The 23,452-nt window shown below is 39.5% G+C and overlaps 1 protein-coding gene across 5 annotated transcripts in view; it reads right to left on the bottom strand.

The window, feature by feature from the left end:
• The window catches only part of PTPRA (protein tyrosine phosphatase receptor type A), a 194,314-nt gene that overhangs the window by 33,229 nt on the left and 137,633 nt on the right, over positions 1–23,452 (bottom strand). For 4 of the 5 annotated variants that reach the window (XM_043970062.1, XM_043970063.1, XM_043970060.1 and 1 more), the window contains 3 exons: positions 9,467–9,545; positions 8,787–9,161; positions 1,023–1,046 (listed from right to left, as the gene is read on the bottom strand). In XM_043970062.1, the coding sequence (XP_043825997.1) occupies positions 1,023–1,046; positions 8,787–9,161; positions 9,467–9,545 (478 nt within the window). The remainder of the gene's footprint in view (positions 1–1,022; positions 1,047–8,786; positions 9,162–9,466; positions 9,546–23,452) is intronic. The other variant, XM_043970065.1, reaches the window with a different exon arrangement.

The following is a 23,452-nucleotide window of genomic DNA, read 5'->3' as shown; positions in this document are numbered from 1 at the left end:
CTACTAATCAAAATTAGAGCTCACCTGAAGAAGTTATGGGCAAAAATATTCCTTTTCATCTATTTCGAGGTTATGACCTTAATTAATAAAACTTTTGGGCAAAGAACATCAACCAACAACCTCCTTTTCTTGAACTAGCACTATCTCAGGACCTTATTTAAATACTATGATGAGCAAAAGCCATTATTACTTTCCTCTAAATAGCTGCAACTTTCTGTACAACTGAACAATGGAGACAGAGGAATCCACACATAGCCAGTACCTGGTTCAATAAAATATGGAAGACTATGGCACAAGATAAATTGCCATCCCAAATCAAACACTGTTGTAACCCCCAAGAAAGATGGAAATTTCTTAGAAAATTTTATCAAGAAGGGGAAAAAAGCTTCACAGTGCCAAATGACTGAAAGGTAAGAAATCTAAAGGTTAAGGAGCTACACAGAAGAGTGGTTCTGAGTTTTGGGTTCATAATTTACTAGCTGGGTGACTAGAGGCAATCACTTCCCCTTACAAGATTCAGTTTTCTCAACTGTAAATAAAATGGAGGTGGGGGGAGATAATTATAGCTGTTACTTCCCTCATAGTATTGTGTCTAAGAAAAGTACTTTGTAATACACAAGTTGTTATAGTAGCTATCACAGTGCAAACAAAATGATGATATGAAATAAGTTGTAAAAATTATTCTCTTCAGCAAATATGTTATGATAGTAGCTATTGGAATCTCTAGTATATGAAAAGTGGCCTTTTGTAGTTCATTTGTAAATTATGATACATAATAGCTACTAGATTCTCTAAGGTATGAAAAAGTAGTCTTTTGGAGTAGTAGATATTTTCCCCCTATTTCCCTTTATGCCAATATGAAAATATCAATTAAAAGTTAAAAATCTCACAACCACACATGCATATGGTCACCACAGATTGACAGGGAGTGGGAGGAGCGGGTAGGAAAGGAACACAAGAGGTCACTGCACAATGAACTGGCTTCTTAAATGAAGTGACAAAAAACAAGGTGAGTTTCTCACCTCTTCTCTCCGAGTCAGAATTACCTGTATAATAAGTGAAAAATAGAAACATTTATTAAGATGAAAACAGATAATAACTAGTACTTCTACAGCCTCCCTAACAATTTAATATTTGATATAGTGCCTCAGATAGTGAGAAAAAAATCACCCCACAACAAAACTGGTGCTGAAGAAAGCTGCCCTTGTTTTTTTGTACCCTCTCCCCAACCCCCTTGTCTCATTAACAATAATCCCTTATATGTGTGTGAGGCTTTTCAAATTTACAAAGTCCTTTCACATGCACTATCTCATTTGACCCATACACTGGTCCTGGGAGATAGGGAAAGAGGAAAGAAGGGCTCTCCTCTACCAAGAATACAGATCCAGTAAAATCAGCCATGACAATCTTGTGCCTGCTGCTGATTTATTAGTATTTTCTTGATCTTCAGTTTTTAATGACTTCTAGCTTGTGGCAGAATATTTGGGGTGCTTGTCCTTGATAACCCTTTATGACACTGCTGATCACTTCTCAACAGATCATCTATCCCCCACTCCCATTTCTCAGAAGGCATTTATAACAGGGAGTAGTACAGCTATTTCCACTAGCATGGAATATTACTATGCTCACGTGACTGCCAAAGAGATTAAGGCTCATAAGAGGGCAGTGACTTGTCTTAGGTCACAAGGAATTAGTAGCAAAGCTGGGTCTTGAAATCAGGCCTTATGACTCCAAATCAACTTCCTCTTCTTTCCACAGGCTTGTTCTGATTCTGAACTCAAGAGCAGTGGAATGTCATCTTCTCCATCACCCTTTTGGACCCTTGTACCATCTTTAAAGCTTTCTGAGCTCCTCCCATTTTTCCTACAAAACAAACATTCCAGGAAGAGTCTTACCAGGGCTAGGCATAAGGAGAAGATGAACTCCTGTCTCTCTCCTAGCAGCCTCCCCTAGGCTTTCCCCACAACACAGTGAGAATGCTTAGAACCTCCTCAGCTACGCTTGTCCTCAACCAGTGTTCCAGCAGTGACTATGAATGGAGCTTTCCTCTTCTTTGTAAGTGACAGGGACTGTTTTTGGCTTTTATTATTATTATTATTATTGTATCACCAACACAGTTCCAACAACACATGTTGTTGTTTGGTCCATCTTTTTTTTTCAGTCATGTCCGACTCTTCATGACTCCATTTGGGATTTTCTTGGCAAAGACACTGGAGTAGTTTGCCATTTCTCCAGTTCATTTTACAGATGAGAAAACTGAGGCAAACAGTGTTAAGTTACTTGCCTGGGTCACACAGCTAATAAGTGTCTTAGGTCAGATTTGAACTGGGGAAGACAAGACTTCCTGACTCTAGGCCTGGCACTCTGTGCACCTAGCTGCCCCAGATACATGGCACTTAATAAATGCTTGCTGACTAAACAGTCCTGAAAAACCAATCGAGACTTGTAATTCTACACAAGATTGCCTCTATCTCATGGGACAGTGTCAAATTCTTAAAATAATGTTAAAATAAAATTCATTAAAAAAAATACGTACTGGATAGTCTTTTTTAGCAGTGGGTTACAGGTAAAGTCTAATAATATGGCTGCCAGTGAGCAAGAACTTGGGAATCAATGGCCTGAGTAGTGGAGCAGATGCTTCTGAAAGTGGAGGAGGAAGGCAAGCCAAAGTCGCAGGACAGTGGAGGATAATGGAAAGTTTTAGTATTAGCTAGGATTTCTATTACTGAAAAAGTAAAAAGTCAGGGAGGATGTGATAGCTGTCTCTCTCTAAGCATCTGAAGGGCTGTCATGTGGAAGGGGGATTAAACTGGCTCTGTTTGATTCTAGAGCAAAGTACTAGGAGTAATTTGTAAAGAGGAAAATTTAGGCTTAATAAAAGGAAAATGTTTTGAACAATCCGAGCCGTCTCAAAGTTGAATGGAGCACCTTGAGAGGCAGTGGATGGCTGCTTGTTAAGTGTGCTATAGTGGGGGATCCTTTGGGGCCTGAATCTGGTCAGAGGATTGCTGAGGTTCCTTCCATCTCTCCAAACCTGAATCTGTGATCGGTCAGGGTTATTCAGAATGAATACCTACTGACTGTAGTGGGAAATCTCCAGGGAAAGACAATCACTGAGTGTGTTGTGGGATGGTGCCCACAGCATACGCTAGAACTAGAAGTGTTTGTAAAAAGGTTTAGAACAGATTAAAGGGATGGGATATTAGCACTGTAGAGTAAGAAGACATCCTAACGAGGAAATCCAGGACCAGAGAAGGGAAAGCTTGGTGGAGGCCGAAAGAGAAGAAAAACTATAATTAGGATATACTGTAGACTATCCTCAACAGACTGAAGAAATAGATGAAGAATACAGGAAAGACATCACAAACATGGCACAAAGGCATGCTACAACACTGATAAATGAATGAATGAAAAAGAACTCATCACATGCTTACCATGTACAATGCATTGTGCCCACAAATAGAGAAGCAAAACACTCCTTGCTCTCAAAAAAAGCCCATATTTCAATAGGAGGAGACAACACATATTGGAGGTGCATACCAGGAGAGCAGTGACCATACTTTCCCAGGATCACACCACCTTGGAAACACCAAATTTACAGACCCCCAGAACTAGCTCTGAAAATAGCAGCATGAAAACCCTGAAGCTTCAGACAGCTCCCCCTTAACCCTGGGAGCAGAATCCAACTTTAACATTGAGTTAAAAGTCCGGAAATAGACTGGAAAAATGAGCAAAAGAGGCTTTGGGGGAGGGACAGAATAAAGAGAGAGAGAAGGCTAAACCTAAGAAAAGAGGATGGAGGGGAATACATAATTATAAATGTGAATGTGAATGGGATGGGCTCACTCATAAAACTAAGCAGATAGCAGAATGGAATAAAAGCCAGAATCTAACATGCCCACAAGAGACACACTTAAAACAGAAAGACACATACACACAGAGTTAAAATAAAGGGCTGGAGCAGAATTTAATATGCTTCAGCTGAATTAAAAAAAAAAAGCAGAGGTAGGAATTATGATCTCAGACAAAGCAAAAGCAAAAATAGACCTAATTAAGAGTAAAACTACATTTTGCTAAAAGGTACCATAGACAATGAAGTAACATCAAAAAGTTTTAAGGGCGAGTTTCTCTGATAAAGGCCTCATTTCTCAAACATATAGGGCATTCAGTCGAGTTTATAAAAATAAGAGCCATTCCCCAATTGATAAATGATCAAAGGATATGAACAGGCAGTTTTCAGAAGAAGAAATCAAAACTATAGTCACATGAAAAAAATTCTCTAAATCACTATTGATTAGAGAAACACAAATTAAAACAACTATGAGGTATCACCTCATACCTATCAGAAATATCAAATCCTGGAGGAGATGAAGCAAAATAGGTACACTAGTGAACTGCTGGTGGAGTAGTGAACTGGTCCAACCATTCTGGAGAAGAATTTGTAACCAGGCCCAAAGGGCTATAAAACTGTATATACCCTTTGCCTCAGCAATACAACTAGTAGGTCTAGATCCCAAAGAGATCAAAGAAGAAGGAAAAGGACCTTTATGTACAAATATAATTATAGCAATTCTTTTTGTGGTGGCAAAGAATTAGAAATCATGGGGATGCCCATCATTTGGGGAATGGCTAAACAATTTGTGGCATATGATTGTAATGGAGTACTATTTTAAGAAGTAACAAAGGGGGTGGTTTCAGAAAAATATGGCAAGACCTGTATGAACTGAAAATGAAATAAGAAGCAGGAGCTCATTGTGCACAGTAACAGCAATGTTGTAATGATGATCAACTGTGAAAGACTGGGTTACTCTGATCAGTACAATGATCTAAGACAATTCCAAAGGACACAAGATGAAAAAATGCTACCCAACTCCAGAGAGAGAACTGATGAGTAAAAAGTGAAGCATAATTTTCTTTCTTTCTTTATTTTTTTCTTTTATTTCTTTATTTATATTTTGTGATATGGCTGATTTGGAAATGTATTTTGCATATCACATGTATAATTGATATCATATTTCTTGCCTTCTCAGTGGGTGGGGGAGGGCATGGAAGGGAGGGAGATAATTTGGAACTCAAAGTTTTTAAAGAAAAGACTGTTAAAAATAAATAATACATTTAAAAAAAAGTTTTTAAAAAAGTAGTGGACAGTTCATATCTCCATAAGGGTTTATTACCTGAATGATAGGAAAACTTCAGTTATCTGGACACTGACTGGAGCTCTCTCTTTGCCAAAAGCAGAGTGCCAATTTCTTGACTTGTGTTAATTATAATTATATCCTTTTAAAGGAAGAGGAAGTGACATTATTCTGGACTTCACTTTCACTAACAGGGAAGAACTTGGCTGCTGAAGCAGAAATGATGAGAACTTAGGGAAGACTCTTCATGAACAATTGGGAATTGAGAAGAGTTACTGTATTTATTTGTTTGAAGAGAGACATGTCGAGGATGTGATGATTGTGAGTTGAACCACATAGGTAACATTTTGTAAGCTAAATCCAATCTCTTTCTCCTAGGAGACAGAGAGATCAAGGAATTTCCCTCACAAGCCATTTCTGAAAAGACAAATGAGCTTTTGTACCTTTTATATAAGACATAGATGAAATGCTTCAAAACCAGAGCACGTGCTAACTTTCTACCAGAAATCCTCAAGAATCCCCTCACTTATTTCAGAAGGAGTATCCAGGGGCTAATTCTTGCAGGCAGCATTTTCCCACTGAATTCCACAAATATTTACTAAGCACCTACTATGTGATCAGCACTGGGAACACAAAAATAGGTATAACAGACCCTGCTCTTTAAGCAATATGTAACATAATTTTAGGGTGGGGGAGACAGGGGCACAAATAACTTTGCTCTCTGGCTTCCAAACTTATACTTAACTGAAATTACTCTCTCCAAAGTTGCTAGTGATCTCTTAATTGTCAAGTTTAATGGTATTTTCCCAATTCTTATTCTTCTCGACCTCTCTGCAGTATTTGACGTGGCTGACTACTCCCTCTTTTCAGATACTCAGTCGTCTGTGGGTTGCACCACCACTACTCTTGATTCTCTTCCTACGTGTTTGACAGCTTCTTCTTTGTCTCCTTGCTAGCTCACCATCCCTATCATAATTGCTAACAGTGGGTGCTCCCTAAGCCTCTGATCTGGGCTTTCTCCTATTCTCACTCATTTGATGACTTCACTGGCTCCTAAGATTTTAATTATCACCACAATGCAGATGACTCCCAAATCTATAAATCTAGCCCTAGACTCTTCCCTGAGAACCCACCACAAACCTCCAGAGTCTATTGGATATTTCAAATTGGGTGTCTGGTAAGCATTTCAAACTCAATATGTCCAAAACAGAACTGATGATCTTTCTTTCTCCCCACCCCAAATTCACCTCTTTTGTGATCTTCCTTGTTCTTATTGAGTACTGCCTTTCTTCTAGTTACCCAGGTAAGCCACCATAATATTATACTTGACTTCTCACTTTCCTTAACCTTAAATAGCAAATCACTTGCCAAACCTTGCCATTGCTACCTCTATAACATTTTTCACATCTGTCCCCTTCTCTCTACCCCACATGGCCATCACCATAATTCAGGTCCTCATGCAATGGCCTCTAAATTAATTTCTCTGCCTTAGGCATCTTTGCTCTTCAACTTATATCACTTTTAGGAAAAGTGATTTTCCTGAAGCACAAGTCTGACCATACTACTTCCCTGCTCAATAAACTACAGTGGCTCCCGGTTGTCTCTTGGATTAAACAGTCCCCTGTTTGACTTTTAAAGCTGCTTAAAAGTTGGCCTTACCCTACTTTTTGTACTTGACCTTTCATAGTTCCACTCTTTTACTGTCCTGTCCACCCAGCAAGCCCTTGTTGTTCCTTATACATGAGAGTCTAGGAGATAGATACTCCATTTCTAGTCTCTACACCTAAAATTCACTTCTCCTTAAACCTACCTCTTAAGAGTCCCTGCTTTCCTTCAAAACTCTGTCTAAGCACATTTTCTACCACAACTATTTCTTGGCCCCCCAGCCCCAGCAGTGGCTAGTGACTTATCCCAATTTACCTAGCATTGATTTTTTGTATATTCATTTATGGATATATTGTTCCCCCAGTAGAACACAAGCTCTTTGAGGGGTATTTTCATCTTTGTCTTTGTATCCCTAGTACTTAGCACAGGGCCTGGCACATAACAGATGCTGAATAATAGCTTATGGACTGATTGATGATATGAGAAAGAATGATAAATATAAATAAGAGGAAGAGATAAAGCACCTGGAGGAGGTACTCTGTGGAAGGAAAAACATTTTCAGTTCTGTGTATGTATTTGGGGAGATGGTAAGGAGTTTGGAATTCAGAGAAGAATTATAGAATAGGTGAGTTCTGCAAGGGAGAAAGCGGAGAGAGAGAGAAGAGAAGGCAACTGAGCAAAGAATCAAGGGAGGCCTGTACCTCTATGGGAAGAAAGAGGATGAGGAGTCAGCAACAGAGACAAGATTGATTGGAAAGAAAGGTAGGAGTAGCAGCACTATGACAGTGGAATGTCACAAAAGCCATGACATCAAGGATAAGTGAGCAATCCACAATACCTATAGTTGTAGAGAGGTCAAGGAGGATGAGGATAGAAAAAGTCCACCATATTTAGGAACATACATGTGAATACTGAAGTCTCTGAGGATGATGAAAGGGGAAGGGATAATGAATGAGACTGAGCCAGAGTCACAGAGGAGCCATTAGGCTCCTAATATGTGACAGCCAAAAGGATCAGGAAAGGGTGCCATAGTTGGATGGCATGAAGTTGAGAGGAAGAGAGGTTGTTAAGTGATGACGGCAGAGCAAAGGCCTGCAGCTGCAGTGGGAAGCAGTGAAATAGACTGACTAGAAATATAGCAGATACAACACAGAGAAACAGCTTGGTGGACAGAAGATGTTAGGAGAGGTGGCTTGGTTAGCTAGAACCTTGTTCTGATGGGTGGTTCTAGGAAGCAGGGGAGAAGGGAAGGGAGAACAAGTACATATTAAGCACCTACCATGGTCCAGGCACTGTGCTAACCACTTTACAAATATTACCTCATTTGATCCTTAAAACAACCCTGGGAGGTAGGTGCTATTATTTTACAGATGAGGAAACTGAGGCAGACAGCTTAAGTGAGTTGCCCAGGATCACATAGTAAGTATCTGAGGGAGGATTTGAACTCAGGTCTGTCTAGACTCTAGGCTCAGTGCTTTATCATCAATATTCTTTTTAGTGAACTAATAGATCTGGCAGAGAAAATGTAAAATGCTTTCTCATGATGGTAGTGCTCTAAGGCCTCAGGAATAGGAAATAAGAGTCTCTGTGGAGCCCTTAGTCTAAGAAACATTGAGCACATACTTATTGGACTGAAAATACAAACCTGAGGTATTTTAGAGCATCGGGAAGAACATTTGTACAGTGAGAGATGTTAAGCACTACACAGAATGGGTGGCCAAGATAAAAGTGAAATCATCATCTCTGGGAATCTTTTTAAAAAAGAGTTACAATTCTCATTGGTTGGGGCTGACTAACATGAGGTCCTGCCCAAAGTGGAAGGATGAATGAGATGACCTTCAGGATCTTCTTTCTTTACCCCTCTCTCTCATGACTCTATGCTGAGCAGAAATTCTGAATATTTCCTAATTTGGTCTTCATTAAATTGTTTTATGCATTTAATTTTAATGCCAGAATTATCTGCGGTGAGAAAACACAAGGAAGAAGTTTACCTAAAGAATGAATAAATCCCCAAACGTGAAAGAGAACAAAGACCTTTTCCAGTACCTGAAGGGGTGAAGGCGTCTGGTGTTGTTACTGCAGTGCTAAAATTCTGCTCCCAGGGTTCTGTCTTGGCATCTGTAAACCCAGGATCAGAAAGCCAAGTTCCATTTGGAGAAAGTGAGGTCACATTAGACTCTGCCACCTCTGTCCTTGTAGTCACATTGATAATAGAGTCTGATGAGTTGAGAGTTGTTATAGAAGTATGTTCTGGAATCACAGCTGGGCTGAGTGTTGGTGTTGTAAGAGAAGTCAACGAAGAGTTTGGACTGAAATCCTTGGAGCTCATGGTCTCCCCTTTATCAGGCTCTACGGTTGATGCTTTGACTGATCTTATAGATGTGGATGAAGTAACTCCTACTGAAGGTGACACTGCAAACACTAAAGCACAAGGACATGAGCATCAAGGTCACAAAACAGTCACCAAAAGCAAGGCAAAAAGGAGTGGCTGCTATAGTATATACTTGAAAGTTGTCCTAGCCCTAGCTGAGAGCTGCTGCTCAGCTTTTTTTTCTTTAACTGAGCTGGTCCTTCTTATAAGGGACAATAGCTGAAGAAAGCGGGAAATAGCCTTTTCATTCGGCTCCTAAAATGAGCGTTTTGGGGGCAGGGCTCTTAGCTACCCCTTTACTTAGGGATGAAAGCAAGAATGCTGAAGATTTATTCAGAAATAAGTGAAGCCTTACCTGTCGTGGTATTGCTGGCACTGAGGCATGTCAGGCCACTGCTGAGCAAAATAAGAAAGAACCAGGAATCCATGTTGATCTGAAAAAACAATAAGCTACCTTAGAAGATGTCTCAGGTTAATGTCTCTATATCCAAATTAACCATCCACAAAGGTGAACTTAAAGTTTATAAACTGAAGGCTACAAATCCTCAATTAAATGAAAGCCTCAGAACCTAGAGGCAAGACCAGAAAATGGCAGCTGCCCTCTGAAACAGACAGTAAGATAACCATGAAATGGGTAAAATCAATGGATAGTGTGTGCTGCTAATGAGACTATGGTACTTCCCAAATATCAGCCAGGAGTTAAAATTAAAATGTAAGTGATGTGAGATAAACTATGATCTAATTAACTGCAATATGTTCCAAATAATGTCATCACAGGAAAAGGGTGGAATTTGCATTGAGACTAGGAAAAGAAGCAAAAGGTAAGAATATCAATGTTTATCTGGTACATAGTTACTACAGTATAGAACCTAGAGACCAATCAGCAGTGTGACCTTAACCAATTCACTTCTTCAATTCAATTATCATCTCTATGCTCTCAAATTTACCGGTCCAGCCCTAACCTTTCTATTGCCCTCCATTTGTGCATCTCCAACTGCCCACTGGACATTTTATATAAGATATCCCATAGATGTCCAAACATGTCCCAAACTCAATTCATTATCTCCCCGCCCCGCTCCCCAACTCTCCTCTTCCTGGCTTTCCTATTATGATGGAGGGTACCAACATCCTCCCATCAGATTGCCCCAGTCACTTATTTTCATCTCTTCCTCTCTACTGGTAAATTTCCTACTGCCTACATATAAACCGACCCATGTCTTCTCTATCCTGAAAAAAAAAATAACCAAAAAACAAAACTCTCACTTGATTTTTCCATCCCTGCTATTGTCCTATCTCTTCTGTCCTTTGTAGCTAAAACTTGAAAAGGCTATTTACAACAGGTGCCTTTCCTCTTTCTTCTTCTTCTTCTTTTTATTTTTCAGGGCAATGAGGTTTAAGTGACTTGCCCAGGGTCACACAGCTAGTAAGTGTCAAGTGTCTGAGGCCAGACTCAGGTCCTCCTGAATCCAGGGTCAGTGCTTTAGCCACTGCACCACCTGTCCCCCTTACTTTCTTCTGAATTCCTTACAATTCAGCTTCTGACCTTATCATTCCACTGAAACTGTTCTCTCCAAAGTTACTACTGATCTTAGTTGTCAAATTCAGTGACCTTTTCTCAATTCCTCATTCTCCTTAACATTTTTGCACCCTTTGATCCTGTTGATCACTCTCTTCTCCTTGATAGCCTCTTTTTCTCTAGGTTTTGGGACTCCACACTCCCCTAGTTCTCCTCCTACCCATCTGAGGTGTCCCTCAGGGTTCTGCCCTGAGTCTGCTTCTCTTCTCCCTCCATACTACTTTACTTGGTGATCTCATCAGTTGCCATAGATTTAATCTTTATGCTGATAATTCTTAAATCTACCTTTTCTGCCCTCTCTGCTGACTTCTAATCTTACATATCCAACTGCCTTTCACACATCTCAAATTAAATGTATTGTAGACAACTTAAACGCAATATATCCACAAGCAACTCATTATTCCCACCCCCCACCCCACCCCCCACCTTCCCCAGTCCCCAAGCTCACAACCTAGGAATTATCCAGGATTCCTATCACCACATCCAAGTTGTTGCTAAAGGATCTGCTGATTTCACCTTTGCAACATCTCTCAAATACTGCTCCCCCAACACTGCCAACTCTGAATCCCCACCCACTGTAGTCCATCCAAAATCCTCTGTCTGGTGCATAAAGGTCTCCATAACCTAGCCCCTTTCCCCCAACTCTCCAATCTTCTCACACCTTTGACATACTCTGCAATCCCGTGACACTGGACTCCTTGCCCTCTGTTTCCATTGGACTGTGAGTTCCCTAAGAGCAGGGAATGTCTTTTACCTTTCTTTATATCCTCAGCACTTAACACAGTACCTTGCAAATAGAAGGCACTTAATAAATATTTAATGTGTGACCCAAGTTCAATTCTGGCCACAGACACTTACTAGCTGTGTGACCCTGGGCACTTAGTCACTTAACCCCTTTTGCCTCAGTTTTCTTATCTGTAAAATGAGCTGAAGAAAATGGCAAACCATTCTAGTATCTTTGCCAAGAAAACCCCCAAATGGGTCACAGAGTCAGACATGACTGAAAACAACTCAACAACATGCCTGGTTTTTTTGTTTTGTTTTATTTTGTTTTCGGGGCAATGAGGGTTAAGTGACTTGTCCAGGGTCACACAGCTAGTGTCAAGTGTAGGAGGCTGGATTTGAACTCAGGTCCTCCTGAGTCCAGGGCCGGTGCTTTATCTACTGCGCCACCTAACTGCCCATCATGCCTGTTTTAAGATCACATTACCTTTTTGGCCGCCATATTACATTGCTGACTCAGTTTAAGCTTGCAGTACACTAAAACCTCCAGATCTTTTCCATAACAACTAATGTCTAACTATGTTTCCCCATCTTGTATTTGTGAAGTGGTTTTTTTGCACCCAAGTATAAGATTTTGTATTTACCTTTATTGAATTTCATCTTAATAGATTTAGCCCAATGCTCTAGCCTAGTGGTGTCAAACTCTAATAAAAATGGGGCCTCTAGACAATACATAAGGATCCCTGTGGGTCGCATGTTGATTTAGAAAATGAAATATTAATATTATTTATGTTCTATTGTATTTTTGTTTATTTTGTTAAATATTTCCTATTTACATTTTCTCTCTCTCATTTTAATCTGGTTTGGGCCACACCTGGGACAGACGGGCACTTCTCTACCCTAGTGAGGTCTTTTAGGATCTTAGCTGTCATCCAATGTGCTACTAATCGCTCCCAGATTGTCATCATCTGCAAATTTGAAGAGCATCCCTTGCTCTGTTGATATTGAACCATAATAACTAGGTCTTTGATTCTGGCCAATTCTGAATCCATCTAAACCATGTTTCTCCATCTTTTCCACAATAATAATATGAGATACTTTATCAAAAGCTTTGCTAAAATATAGGTAAGTGATATATATTAATTCCCCTCATTTAGTTGAATAATCCTGTCAAAAAAGGAAGTGAGGTTAGCAGGTCCTGATCAATTCTTGAAGTCATGTTGGCTATCCTTTATAGATGTTCAGCTAACCATCTCTTTAATGATTGTTTTAATGACACTTAAAGGGACAGAGAGGCAGTTGGGCAGCACAGTAGATAGAGTGCTGGGCCTGGAGTAAGAAAGACTCATCTCTGTAAGTTCAAATCTGGCTTCAGACACTTACTAGTTTGTGTGACGTGGGCAAGTCACATCATCCTGTTTGCCTCAGTTTCCTCATCTGTCAAATAAGCTAGAGAAGGAAATGGCAAACCACTCCAGTATCTCTGCCAAGAAAACCCCAAATGTGGTCATGAAGAGTTAGACATGACTGAAACAACTGAACAACAACGATAAAGGGATGGAGACAGTACCTAGGATTCATTTGTACAGAAAACGTCTGGGAAAGGTAAACTTCCTTTACTAATACAGATTGATACCTTTTCTTTCTTTCTTTCGTTTTTGGATAATAAACATTTTTATTTAAAGTTTTGAGTTCCAAATTCTGTTTCTCCTCCACTTCCTCCCCTCTCCCCTCCTTGAAGTGGTAAGCAATCAGATATAGGTTATACATATGTAATTGTGTAAAACATTATAATATTAGTCATTTTGCACAAGAAAACTCATAGGAAAAAATGAAAGTGATAAAATGAAAAACAGCATGCTTCAGTCTGTGTTCAATCAATATCAGTCCTTTTTTGGAGGTGGATTATATGCTTTAGATTGATGCCTTTTCTGTAATTTATAGTGTTTGGGAGTAGAGTGGAGCACCAAGAAATTAAATGACTCGCCAATCATATAGCCAGTATGGATCAGCCAAGTATCCCTGGCTTGAAGGCCAGTGGATAGAGATCCATTATGCTAACAGTATAGTCCAAGGGAAAGGGTTTCCTGATCGACAGTATTCTGGTCTGGCATAGTGCAAAGAGTCTCAGATTTGGTGCCATCACTATTTCAAAGAGTTGTTGTGAGGATCAAATAAGATAATATATGAAAAATACCTTCTAAACCATTAAGCTCTCTATATAAGCTCCTCTATTAGAATAAAGAGCTCTTCATTCTTTCTCCTAGGGGATAAGGTCTGTGGTAAAAATTATTTGTGATAAAGATTAAATATCACAGTTTTAGCTGAATCATTTGGGAGGGGCACACCTGGCCCACCCTGAGATTACATATGCTACTGAGAAAGACTTCCCCTTTTGGGGGAGGAAAAACTGAAGTCGACCCAGAAGGGAGGGAACTTCCAGTAGGAGAGGCATGTTCAAAAGTTGGCATTCTTTCGGCCTAGCAATTGGTCTGGTGGTGTTTGGGGACCTGGCGGAGGCACGTGTTTTGCTCTGTTTCAGGCAACTGATGAGTAACTGTAGATTGACCGAGGTTTGGTGAGTTTTATGAAGGAAAATCCTAAATTCCTTTTAACTAGCTTAATTGGGAACCCTCTGGGATTACATAGGCTAAGCTTAGAGTTAAGACTATCTATCTGTATTTCTACTTCCTTATTTCCTTAATTGGTTTCACCTTTGTGGTTTAATTAATTTCCAAGTAATAAAACCTGATCCTTTATGAACTAAAGCTCAGAGGCTCCTTTTTTTTGGTTTTTGTTTGTTTGTTTTTGTTTTTTTTAGTGAGGCAATTGGGGTTAAGTGACTTGCCCAGGGTCACACAGCTAGTAAGTGTTAAGTGTCTGAGGCCAGATTTGAACTCAGGTACTCCTGACTCCAGGGCTGGTGCTTTATCCACTGCGCCACCTAGCTGCCCGGAGGCTCCTTTTCTTATTGGCCTGGGAGGAATATATAAAAAGGAAAGTTCAAAGGGGAGATTAAACCTAAAAGAGTTCCTCATAATTCCAGGACCCCAATATTAGCAAGTCACCCTAATAACACTCTGTATATCAAATTTTGGTCCTCACAATTCTATATCTATTGCATTTATATCACCCACCTATATCTATTGCATTTATATCAGTCACCTAGTGGCACAGGATGAACTTTCAATACAATAAATTGGAAACTAGTCATAGATGTTGTGTGTTTATCTCCAGCCTCAACCTCCTTCAGGATCAGAGGCAGCAGGAGACATGCTCTGAATGACAAATAACATCCCCTAACTTGTTCTAATATATGAGTTAGGAGGCATCATCTTGTATTAAGAGGTAGCATGGCAGAGTGGTTATAGGGTGCTGAATTTGGAATCAGGGAGATATGGGTTCAAGTTCTGACCAACACATGAGCTATGTGACCTTGGGCTAATCACTTATTCTATCAGTGCCCCAGGCAACTATAGAAGGCTACAAGTTACAGAAACATAGATGATTTGCATTGGTGAAGGAAACTTCCACAGGGGAGGGGAGTATCCCACCACTGATGAAATCATAGGTTTAGTCAGGGGAAAGAAGGGATCTTGCATCATAGTTATTTACAGATGCACCCAGTTTTCCACTCATCTATAAGCTCCACACAGGCAGGAACCCTGTAATAGCTAAGCTTTGTAGTGGGTAGTTTAATCATAATTTCTTAACTTGAATAAGGGTATGTTAAATATCGTAGGCATTCACTTGAAACAAAATATTGGCCTTTTGGGAAATATGGGGATTGGTTACATAACAATGATTTTCCCCTCCTCTCTCCTGTGAGAAATAAACATTTCTCTCTCATATTTAATAACTAATTATTGTATTAGGAACAAAGTTTTCCCCCTTTTCCACTTCCTCATCCAGAAATCAACCAATATGGGAAATTTCTCTTAGACATTTAGCCAGGCCAAGATCTAATCAGACAGTAAACGAAATTCTAAGTTTAGGCTAATGAGTATATTCCTGCTCATAGTGTTTGCTCAGACAGGTCCTGGGAACATGTTGATTCTCCCTATTATGAAGACAGGCAATATGGAAACTGAAGTCTCTTTGACCAAGTCCGAGTTACCTAAGTCACGTATCCCAAATAGTGCATCTCCCATTTGTTTAACCAACCAGAGGTGATTAGGCATTCATCAAGAATACCTCCTTTGAAGGGCATACAAACTGTGAGCCCACCAGCATTAGGGGTCTTTCGTCTAAGAGAGATGTCCAAATGACCATCCTTTTATTAATAACCTGCTGGCCTTATTAATTACCCAGAAACTATATCTCTTGAATTTTTTAATCATCACACTCCAATGTGATGCTCCTAAGGTTATAATGTTTGGGTCTAATTCTAAGCTATTTTTGTTTCTGCTTGAGCCTCAAAAGATCCTTTTTCCTTAGTCTTCATTCTCTATTCCCCCCTCTCCTCCCCCCTGGCCCACACCCTGCCAATCTTCTGGGCACTAGATGCTAGAGGTTATTAAAGGCATTCCTTTATGATTTTTCTGGATTGTGGGCACCTATTTTGTCTTGTACTAAGAGTTGAGAGTTGATTATGTAGTCTTTTCTGCCACTTCTTTGAGCAACAATATACTGATTATTGATTGATATAATTCTATATTTCAGGAGAACCTAAATGAAGATGGACATTCAAGTACACTGTCATTTCATTTAGGAAAAAAAACAAAACACTTTTGTAATCCACAAACCTGTGGCAATATTGGCTGTAGAAGAGTACATCTGTGGCAAGAAATGGGAGATGAGTCATGCAATGTGGGAAGTTCCCTGGTTGTGTGACACAATGGAAATCACATATTGTACCCCACCCTACCTCTACAGCTTGAGTCTCAGTATGGCAAAGTTTTCCAAACTGTAGGGTGTCCGCCCCTGCCCTTCACCACTCCTCCACCCCTCACTGTCAAGGGGAAAAGAGAAGTGGAGGCATGTGAGGCACACATCAAAATTACTAGATATTTCCAGTACAAATCCCAATAAATATACCCATTTTATAAACTATGAAAACAGTTAAAATCAGTGTCAATAACACCAGGACTAATATGGAGAACTCATTTCAACTAATAGGGAATTATTTAATACAAACGTTTAAACCTAAAAATTGAATTATATTCTGGCTATGAGTAAATAAAACAGAGTTTTCTGCTATGATTGTTTTAAAGAAAAACTAGTGAATTAAGAATTGAAAAAAGAGAGACAGCTGGATGGCACAGTGAATAGAGTGTCCAGTCTGGAGTCAGGAAGACCTGAGTTCAAATCCAGCCTCAGGTACTTACTAGCTGTGTGACCCTAGGAATGTCGCTCAACCTGTTCATCAGTTTTCTCATCTGTAAAATGAGTGGGAGAAGAAAAATAGCATCTTTGCCAAGAAAAGCTCAAGTGGTATAACAGAGAGACAGACATGATGATAGAGTTCAGAGAGGCTACATATATTATCTCTTCATATTCAAATATAAGTAGTTTATCCTTGTTTAGTAAATTGTTATTGTTCATTCATGTTTACCCTTTTGTTTCTCTTAACATCTGTATTTGAACTTCAACATTTCTATTAATCTCTGGTGTTTTAATCAAGAATGTTTGAAAGTCCTTTGTTTCATTAAAGATCCATTCTTTCCCCTTGTAGCATTATACTTGGTTTTTATGGATAAGATGGCTGTAAGTCCACATCCTTTCCCTCCCGAAATACTATATTTCAGGTTTTCCATTTCTTTATAGTGGTGTCTGTTAAACTGTGAGTGATTCTGACCATGGTTCTTCAAAACCTGAATTCTTTCTGGCCACATTCAGTACTGCTCTTTGGCCTGGAAATTCTCAATTTTGGCTATGATGTTCCTGGGAGTTTTCGTTTTAGGGTTTCTTTCAGATGGTCACTGGTGGATTCTATTTCTATTTTGCCCTCCAGTTCTAAGAAATCTGGTCAGTTTTTGTTGTTGTTATGGCATTTAAATAGTCCACTGAATCTTAATTTTTTTTCTCCATGATTTATTTTCCAATACAGTTGTTTTTGCTATGGGATACTTTTACAGTTTCTATATTTTGTCTTTGTTTTAATATTTCTTGTTACCTCACAGTATCATTAACTTCTTTTTGGTTCACTCCAATTTTCAGGGAGTTTGATGTTTAAGCAAAGAATTAACAGCTCATGGCAAGCTGTTAATTCTTTAAAAAGACCTTCCCAACATCCTGTCAACACAGCTAATAGAATAATAAGGAAGGTGGCTGATATTGAAACAAACTTCCTTAATTTTTGTTGGCAAGTGGTTGACTACAAGTGTGGAATATTACATATTTTATCAATCAATGGTGCTGAATTAAGCATTTTGTTTAACTGTGGTTTTGATTTTTATAAATTAGAATACCATGAAGGGGTTATAGAGAAGTGACTTGTTAAAAAAAAAATTAGACACACACACACACACACACACACACACACACACACACACACAAATAGACAGTGAGGTGGTTCTCTCCCTCCTCTCCATATCACATTTTAACCTCAATTATACTTATGTATACATGTCATGTCCAACTTATTAAACTATAAGGTCCTTGAGGTAAAAGAATATTTTATATCTTTGTATCATCAACAATGAACACAAGGCCTTGAATGTAGTATTTTCTTAATAAATATATTTTTATATTTAAATGTGAATTTGTGTCAAGGCTCACTCCAAATTCCATTAGCTACAGAGGAAGTAGATAGAGCACTGGACTTGGTGTCAGAAAGACTAATGTTCAAATCTTGCCCCAGATACTGAGCAGCTGTGGGTCTCTCAAGCAAGTTACTTAACCCCTTTGTGTGCTAGTTTCCTCATCTGTAAAACTAGGGGGCTGAGTTCAAGGTAGCCTCTATGATACTTCCTATCTCTAAATCTGGCCCTGTGAAACCTAAGGCTCTGCATTACACCCACAAACTCTTATCTTTTCTTTTCTTCTGGAAACTAATCACTACCCAACTTGGGTTGGAGCCCACCCAAGAGTCATCCAGCCTCCAGCATATGCTGGAATACCAGCATATGCTGGTAGGGATGTCAGACCAGATAATCATGCATTCATATACCTGGCTAGACTTGTCACACAGTGAATAGAGTGGTGGACTTGAAGTTTGAAAGGCTTGAGTCCAAATCTAGCCTGATATATACTAGCTTTGTATGCTTCAATTTCCTCATGTGTAAAATGAGTGCCTACCTCCTAGAGTTGTTTGCAGAATCAAACAAGATATTCATAAAAGTGATTTGCAAACCTCACAGTGATACTATCATTATTATATACACATACAACTTAATATCCTATTAGCAGTGCTGACAGGATGTTAGGAAGGTCCTTCAACCATACTAATAGATTAGGGTCTACCAACAAGATACCCTTCTCACTACTGATTGCTAGGAGAGCACTAGTCACAGAATCTCTGATTGGAAAATTACCTCAAAGGTCATCTAATCCAATACATACATGAACAAGATTCTACAACATACTAGACAAGTAACCATCAAGCCTTTGCTTGAAGATTTCTAGAGAAGGGAGAACCACAACTTTTTGAAGTAGCCTCTTCTTCATTTTGGATTTTGTTATAATTGTGAGGAAGTTTTCCCCCCTAACATCAAACCTAAATTTGCTGCTTATAACATCTAATCATTGATCTTAGTTCTGACCTTTTGGGCCAAGCAGAAAAACTCTTAACACCTTTCCCCCATAATAGATCTTCAGGGATCATGTCTCGCCTAAGTTTCTTTCTTTCTTTTTTTCCTTAGACTAAACATCAGGTATTTTTTGAATGGATGCTCACAACTACTGACATTAATAGGGCATGTTGTATTGTAAGCACATTGCTAGATGCCAGTGCAATAATAGGTCACTTGTGATTATAATCCCATCACTTTCTAAAAGATAACCAGAGTTGTGAAGCAGGAAAGCAGGGCAAAAGGGCTGGGAATGAGGGAGACAGAAAACCCAGTTTGATAGGAAACTTTAGTTACTCAATCTGAGTATCATCAGCTTTTCCAAAGCCAAATAGATAATTGGAAGACACTAATTCCACACAGCAAGTTATCCTTTGTCCACAGCATACAGATACAGCATGACCTCTCATTTATCTTCCCTTTCTCAGAAGTAATCACTCCTAAAGTTATTACCATCAATGCAAGATCTTGGCTGATTTAACAATGTGCTGAAAAACACCATGATGTCATGTCCTTACAGTCACCAAGCACAAATTCCAGGCTACAGTTGAAGCAAGAATCACAACTGCTAGATTTAAAATCAAATTTGAATCAGCTAATAAAATGAAGCCTAGAAACGTCTTATAAGCAGGAAAAAAAAGGGTCACATTCCTAATTCACTGGGAAATTTAAGAAATAGCCTTGACAACAAACAAACAAAATCATTTCATTTCTTGCTTGAAAAACATTTTTCAGCTTCCAGAGGAAAATGGCTTTTAAAAAAATTGCTTTTATTTATATCTTTATTTTTATACCACCTACATTTCTGAATATATATTCCTAGTTAGTGACCAATCATTGATCAAGAAGAAGGGAGAGAAGGGGCAACTAGGTGGCGCAGTGGATAGAGCAATGGCCCTGGAGTCAGGAGGACCTGAGTTCAAATCCGGCCTCAGACACCTAACACTTACTAGCTGTGTGATCCTGGGAAAGTCACTTAACCCCAATTACCACCCCCCCCCCAAAAAAAAAAGAATAAGGGAGAGAGGGGCAGCTAAGTGTTGCAGTGGATAGAGCACTGGCCCTGGAGTCAGAAGGACCTGAGTTTAAATCTGGCCTCAGATACTTGACACTTACTAGCTGTGTGACCCTGGACAAGTCACTTAATCCCCACTGCCCAGCCAAAAAAAAAAAAAAAAGCCTTCATTTACATCTATGTGAGATGCAGGAAAGAAAAAGAAGAGGCCATTATGACTCTGATTAAAAAAGAAAAAAGAAAAATATTAAGGTAGAAGACATGAAAAGTTTTTTTTAATTAAATAATTTTCATGTAACCAATACAAATAGCTTTTGTAAGTGAGAATTGAAGGGGTTACTGAGAGGTTACTGCTGTAGAAAAAAATATACACTAATAACACTAAAAAAAAGTAGACATTGAGGTTGCCCTCTCTCTTTACTCCTTTCTGTCTATATCACATTTTAGGCTGAATCATACTTATATGTACATGTCTACAAAATCCTTACCCGGATTTATATAATTAATTAGATCTTTTCATAGAGCATAGCAACATTCATTTATTGTTGTTTAGTTGTTTTCAGTCATGTCTGACTCTTTGTGACCCCATTTGGGGTTTTCTTGGTAAAGATACTGGAATGGTTTGCCATTTCCTTCTCCAGCTCATTTTACAGATGAGGAAACTGAGGCAGACAGTGTGAATTGATTTGCCCAGGGTCACATAGCTAGTAAATATCTAAGGCCAGATTTGAACTCAAGAGCATGAGTTTTCCTGCCTCTGGGCCCAGCACTTTATTCACTGCACCATCTAGCTGCCCTTGGCAACCTTTAAAGAAATAACTCCTTGTAATAATGCATTATGTAATTTTTAGAATAACTATTTTTTTAAAAAGCAACTAATGGGGGCAGCTAGGTGGCGCAGTGGATAAGCACTGGCCCTGGAATCAGGAGTACCTGAGTTCAAATCTGGCCTCAGACTCTTAACACTTACTAGCTGTGTGACCCTGGGCAAGTCACTTAACCCCAATTGCCTCACTAAAAAAACAAACAAACAAGCAAACAACTAATGTACAATGTATCCCTCTGAAGGTTCATTGTAGAACTTCAGGTATGTTTGTCCTTAACATACTTAGACTGCATATTACCTTCACCATTCCAGTTTTAAAATTGAGTCAGGTACAAAAAAAATTAATAATGCCATGCCAATCTCATCTATTTTGGGGGCAATTATTGTCATAGCCTTTGAAAAAAAGCCAAACCCAAACAAACAAAATCAGCTCACTTAGAAACATTTACAACCACAGTGGAGAGCCCAGATTCCATTGTATTTCTGCTTGCTTTTTCACATCTTCTAAAAGGGAAACCAGGATACTTGTACTCAAGTGGGGCAATTATCTTGATTCTCACCAAGCTGGGTGTCTACACAGAGCTATAATCGTGCACGTGTGTGGTTTCATGCTGTATCATTTCGGCAGTGCCTGAATACATGGTAGTACCATCAAGCGATACGATGTTGCTATAGAGATGCTTTTGGATGTCAATTATACTTCATGACTGAGTTAAAGGTAGTTTCACCACAGGATTCCAAAAGAAGGTTGGAAGAGAGTGATGGTTATCATGGTGATAACCCAATTATTAGGAAGTCTGTAGCTCTTCTTCAGATGAGCCAGATGCAGCAGTGGCCGCCTCAAGCTTACAGTCTAGTCTGCCAGGTCACAGAAAGCCAGAACCAGGTTTAAGATGGCTGTGGATTGCACCCCCACCAAAGTCCAGACAACACAACCCGGACGGTCTAACATAGAGCTGAGGTACCGAAGGCCCCCAGCGTGACCATACCATCTTATTTCTGTTGGCTTGGGTACTTCTGTGAGCAGCACAGGGCGCTCTCCAGGGTCATACGGTGCTCAATGTAAGAAGTACGGTGCCAGTTGTTAACAATACCATATTCAATAACGAGAAACACTCAGGATCAGAACACCTCTCTTGCTATGGGTCTCAACCCCCACTGATGTCTGGGGCACCTAGTGATGGAAAGAAAGACAGGTGAAGGGGCATCAACCATTTAATCAATAAATATTTAAGTGCCTACTATGTGCCAAGAGGCCAGTGTCCCTGCATTGAAGACTATGTGTTGGGGAAAAGATGTAAGAAGACTGGAAAGGTAGGCTACATATTTTGTATTTGCTCCTGGTGGTAATGGGAAGTCACTGGAGTTTACTGAGTGGGGGTGGGGGAGTGGGGTGTGGTGGAGAGGGTGGCAGCCTGTGATATGATAGGACTTGCATTTTAGGAAATTCATTTTAGTGGCTGAATGGAGGATGGATTTGTAATGGGAAGAGACCTGAGGCAGGCAGACCCACCATCATCTCCTGCAAAGTCAGCTTATACATTCTGGAGCCAATGTCAGCAATGAGGGCAACAAAACGTTGGCAAATTTAAACCCTTAAGACAGAAAGGAGGTAATGTGGAATCCAGAGGCAGGTGGAAAATCAAGTGCATGCCTTGTGGAGAAGTTCACTCTTAGCTTTTTAGCTTTTCAACAGCTCTGTTAGGAAGATTTTCTTTACCAGGAGCTTCTACCTACTGTTCTTAGTTCTACCCTCTGGGGCCACCGGGAAGAAGTTTAATACTTCGACCACTTCTTCAACATCTCCTCATCATGCTTTTTCTACTCAGACCTTTATGTCCACCTCTACACCCTCATAAGTTTGGCTTCCAGCCCTAGTTACTCCAGACAGATAGATCAGTAAGCTTCTGCTTTATCAACATGTCCTCTTAAGGGTAATCTCTACCTCCCGGTCTTCAGCCTTTATTCCTCTGTTCTATATATTGTCTTCTCCCATTAGAATATAAATTCCTTGAGGGCAGGGACTATCTTGCTTGTATTTGTATCCTCAGAATTTAGCCCAATGTCTGCACGCGGTAGCTAATAAATACTTTATCTGTCCACCATAAGACAACACTGCAGATGCTTCATCAGCATTCCTTCAATCGATTCTGGTATGCTATGGCGTCTTGTCCTCCTACCATTTTAGTTTCCCCTCTAGACATGTTCTGGCCTTCTTAAAATATGGTGCTCAGAACAAAACACAATGCACTGGATTTCAGTGTAACCAGGACAAAGAATAACAGACCTATTACGTCTATTTCATCATGAACACAATTCCTCAATTAATATTGCCTAAGATCAGGTTAGTTTTCCTAGTTTCTATGTAACACTATGGACTCATATCAAGCTTCAATCCATTGAGACCATTAGTTGTTCTTTACAGAAATTGTTATAGCCATATTTCTCCCATCTTGTACTTGTGCTCTATG

This window comes from Dromiciops gliroides, chromosome 6 (genome assembly GCF_019393635.1).
Source record: "Dromiciops gliroides isolate mDroGli1 chromosome 6, mDroGli1.pri, whole genome shotgun sequence".
Classification (NCBI taxonomy): Eukaryota; Metazoa; Chordata; class Mammalia; order Microbiotheria; family Microbiotheriidae; genus Dromiciops; species Dromiciops gliroides.
This window is presented reverse-complemented; position numbering and strand designations above follow the sequence as displayed.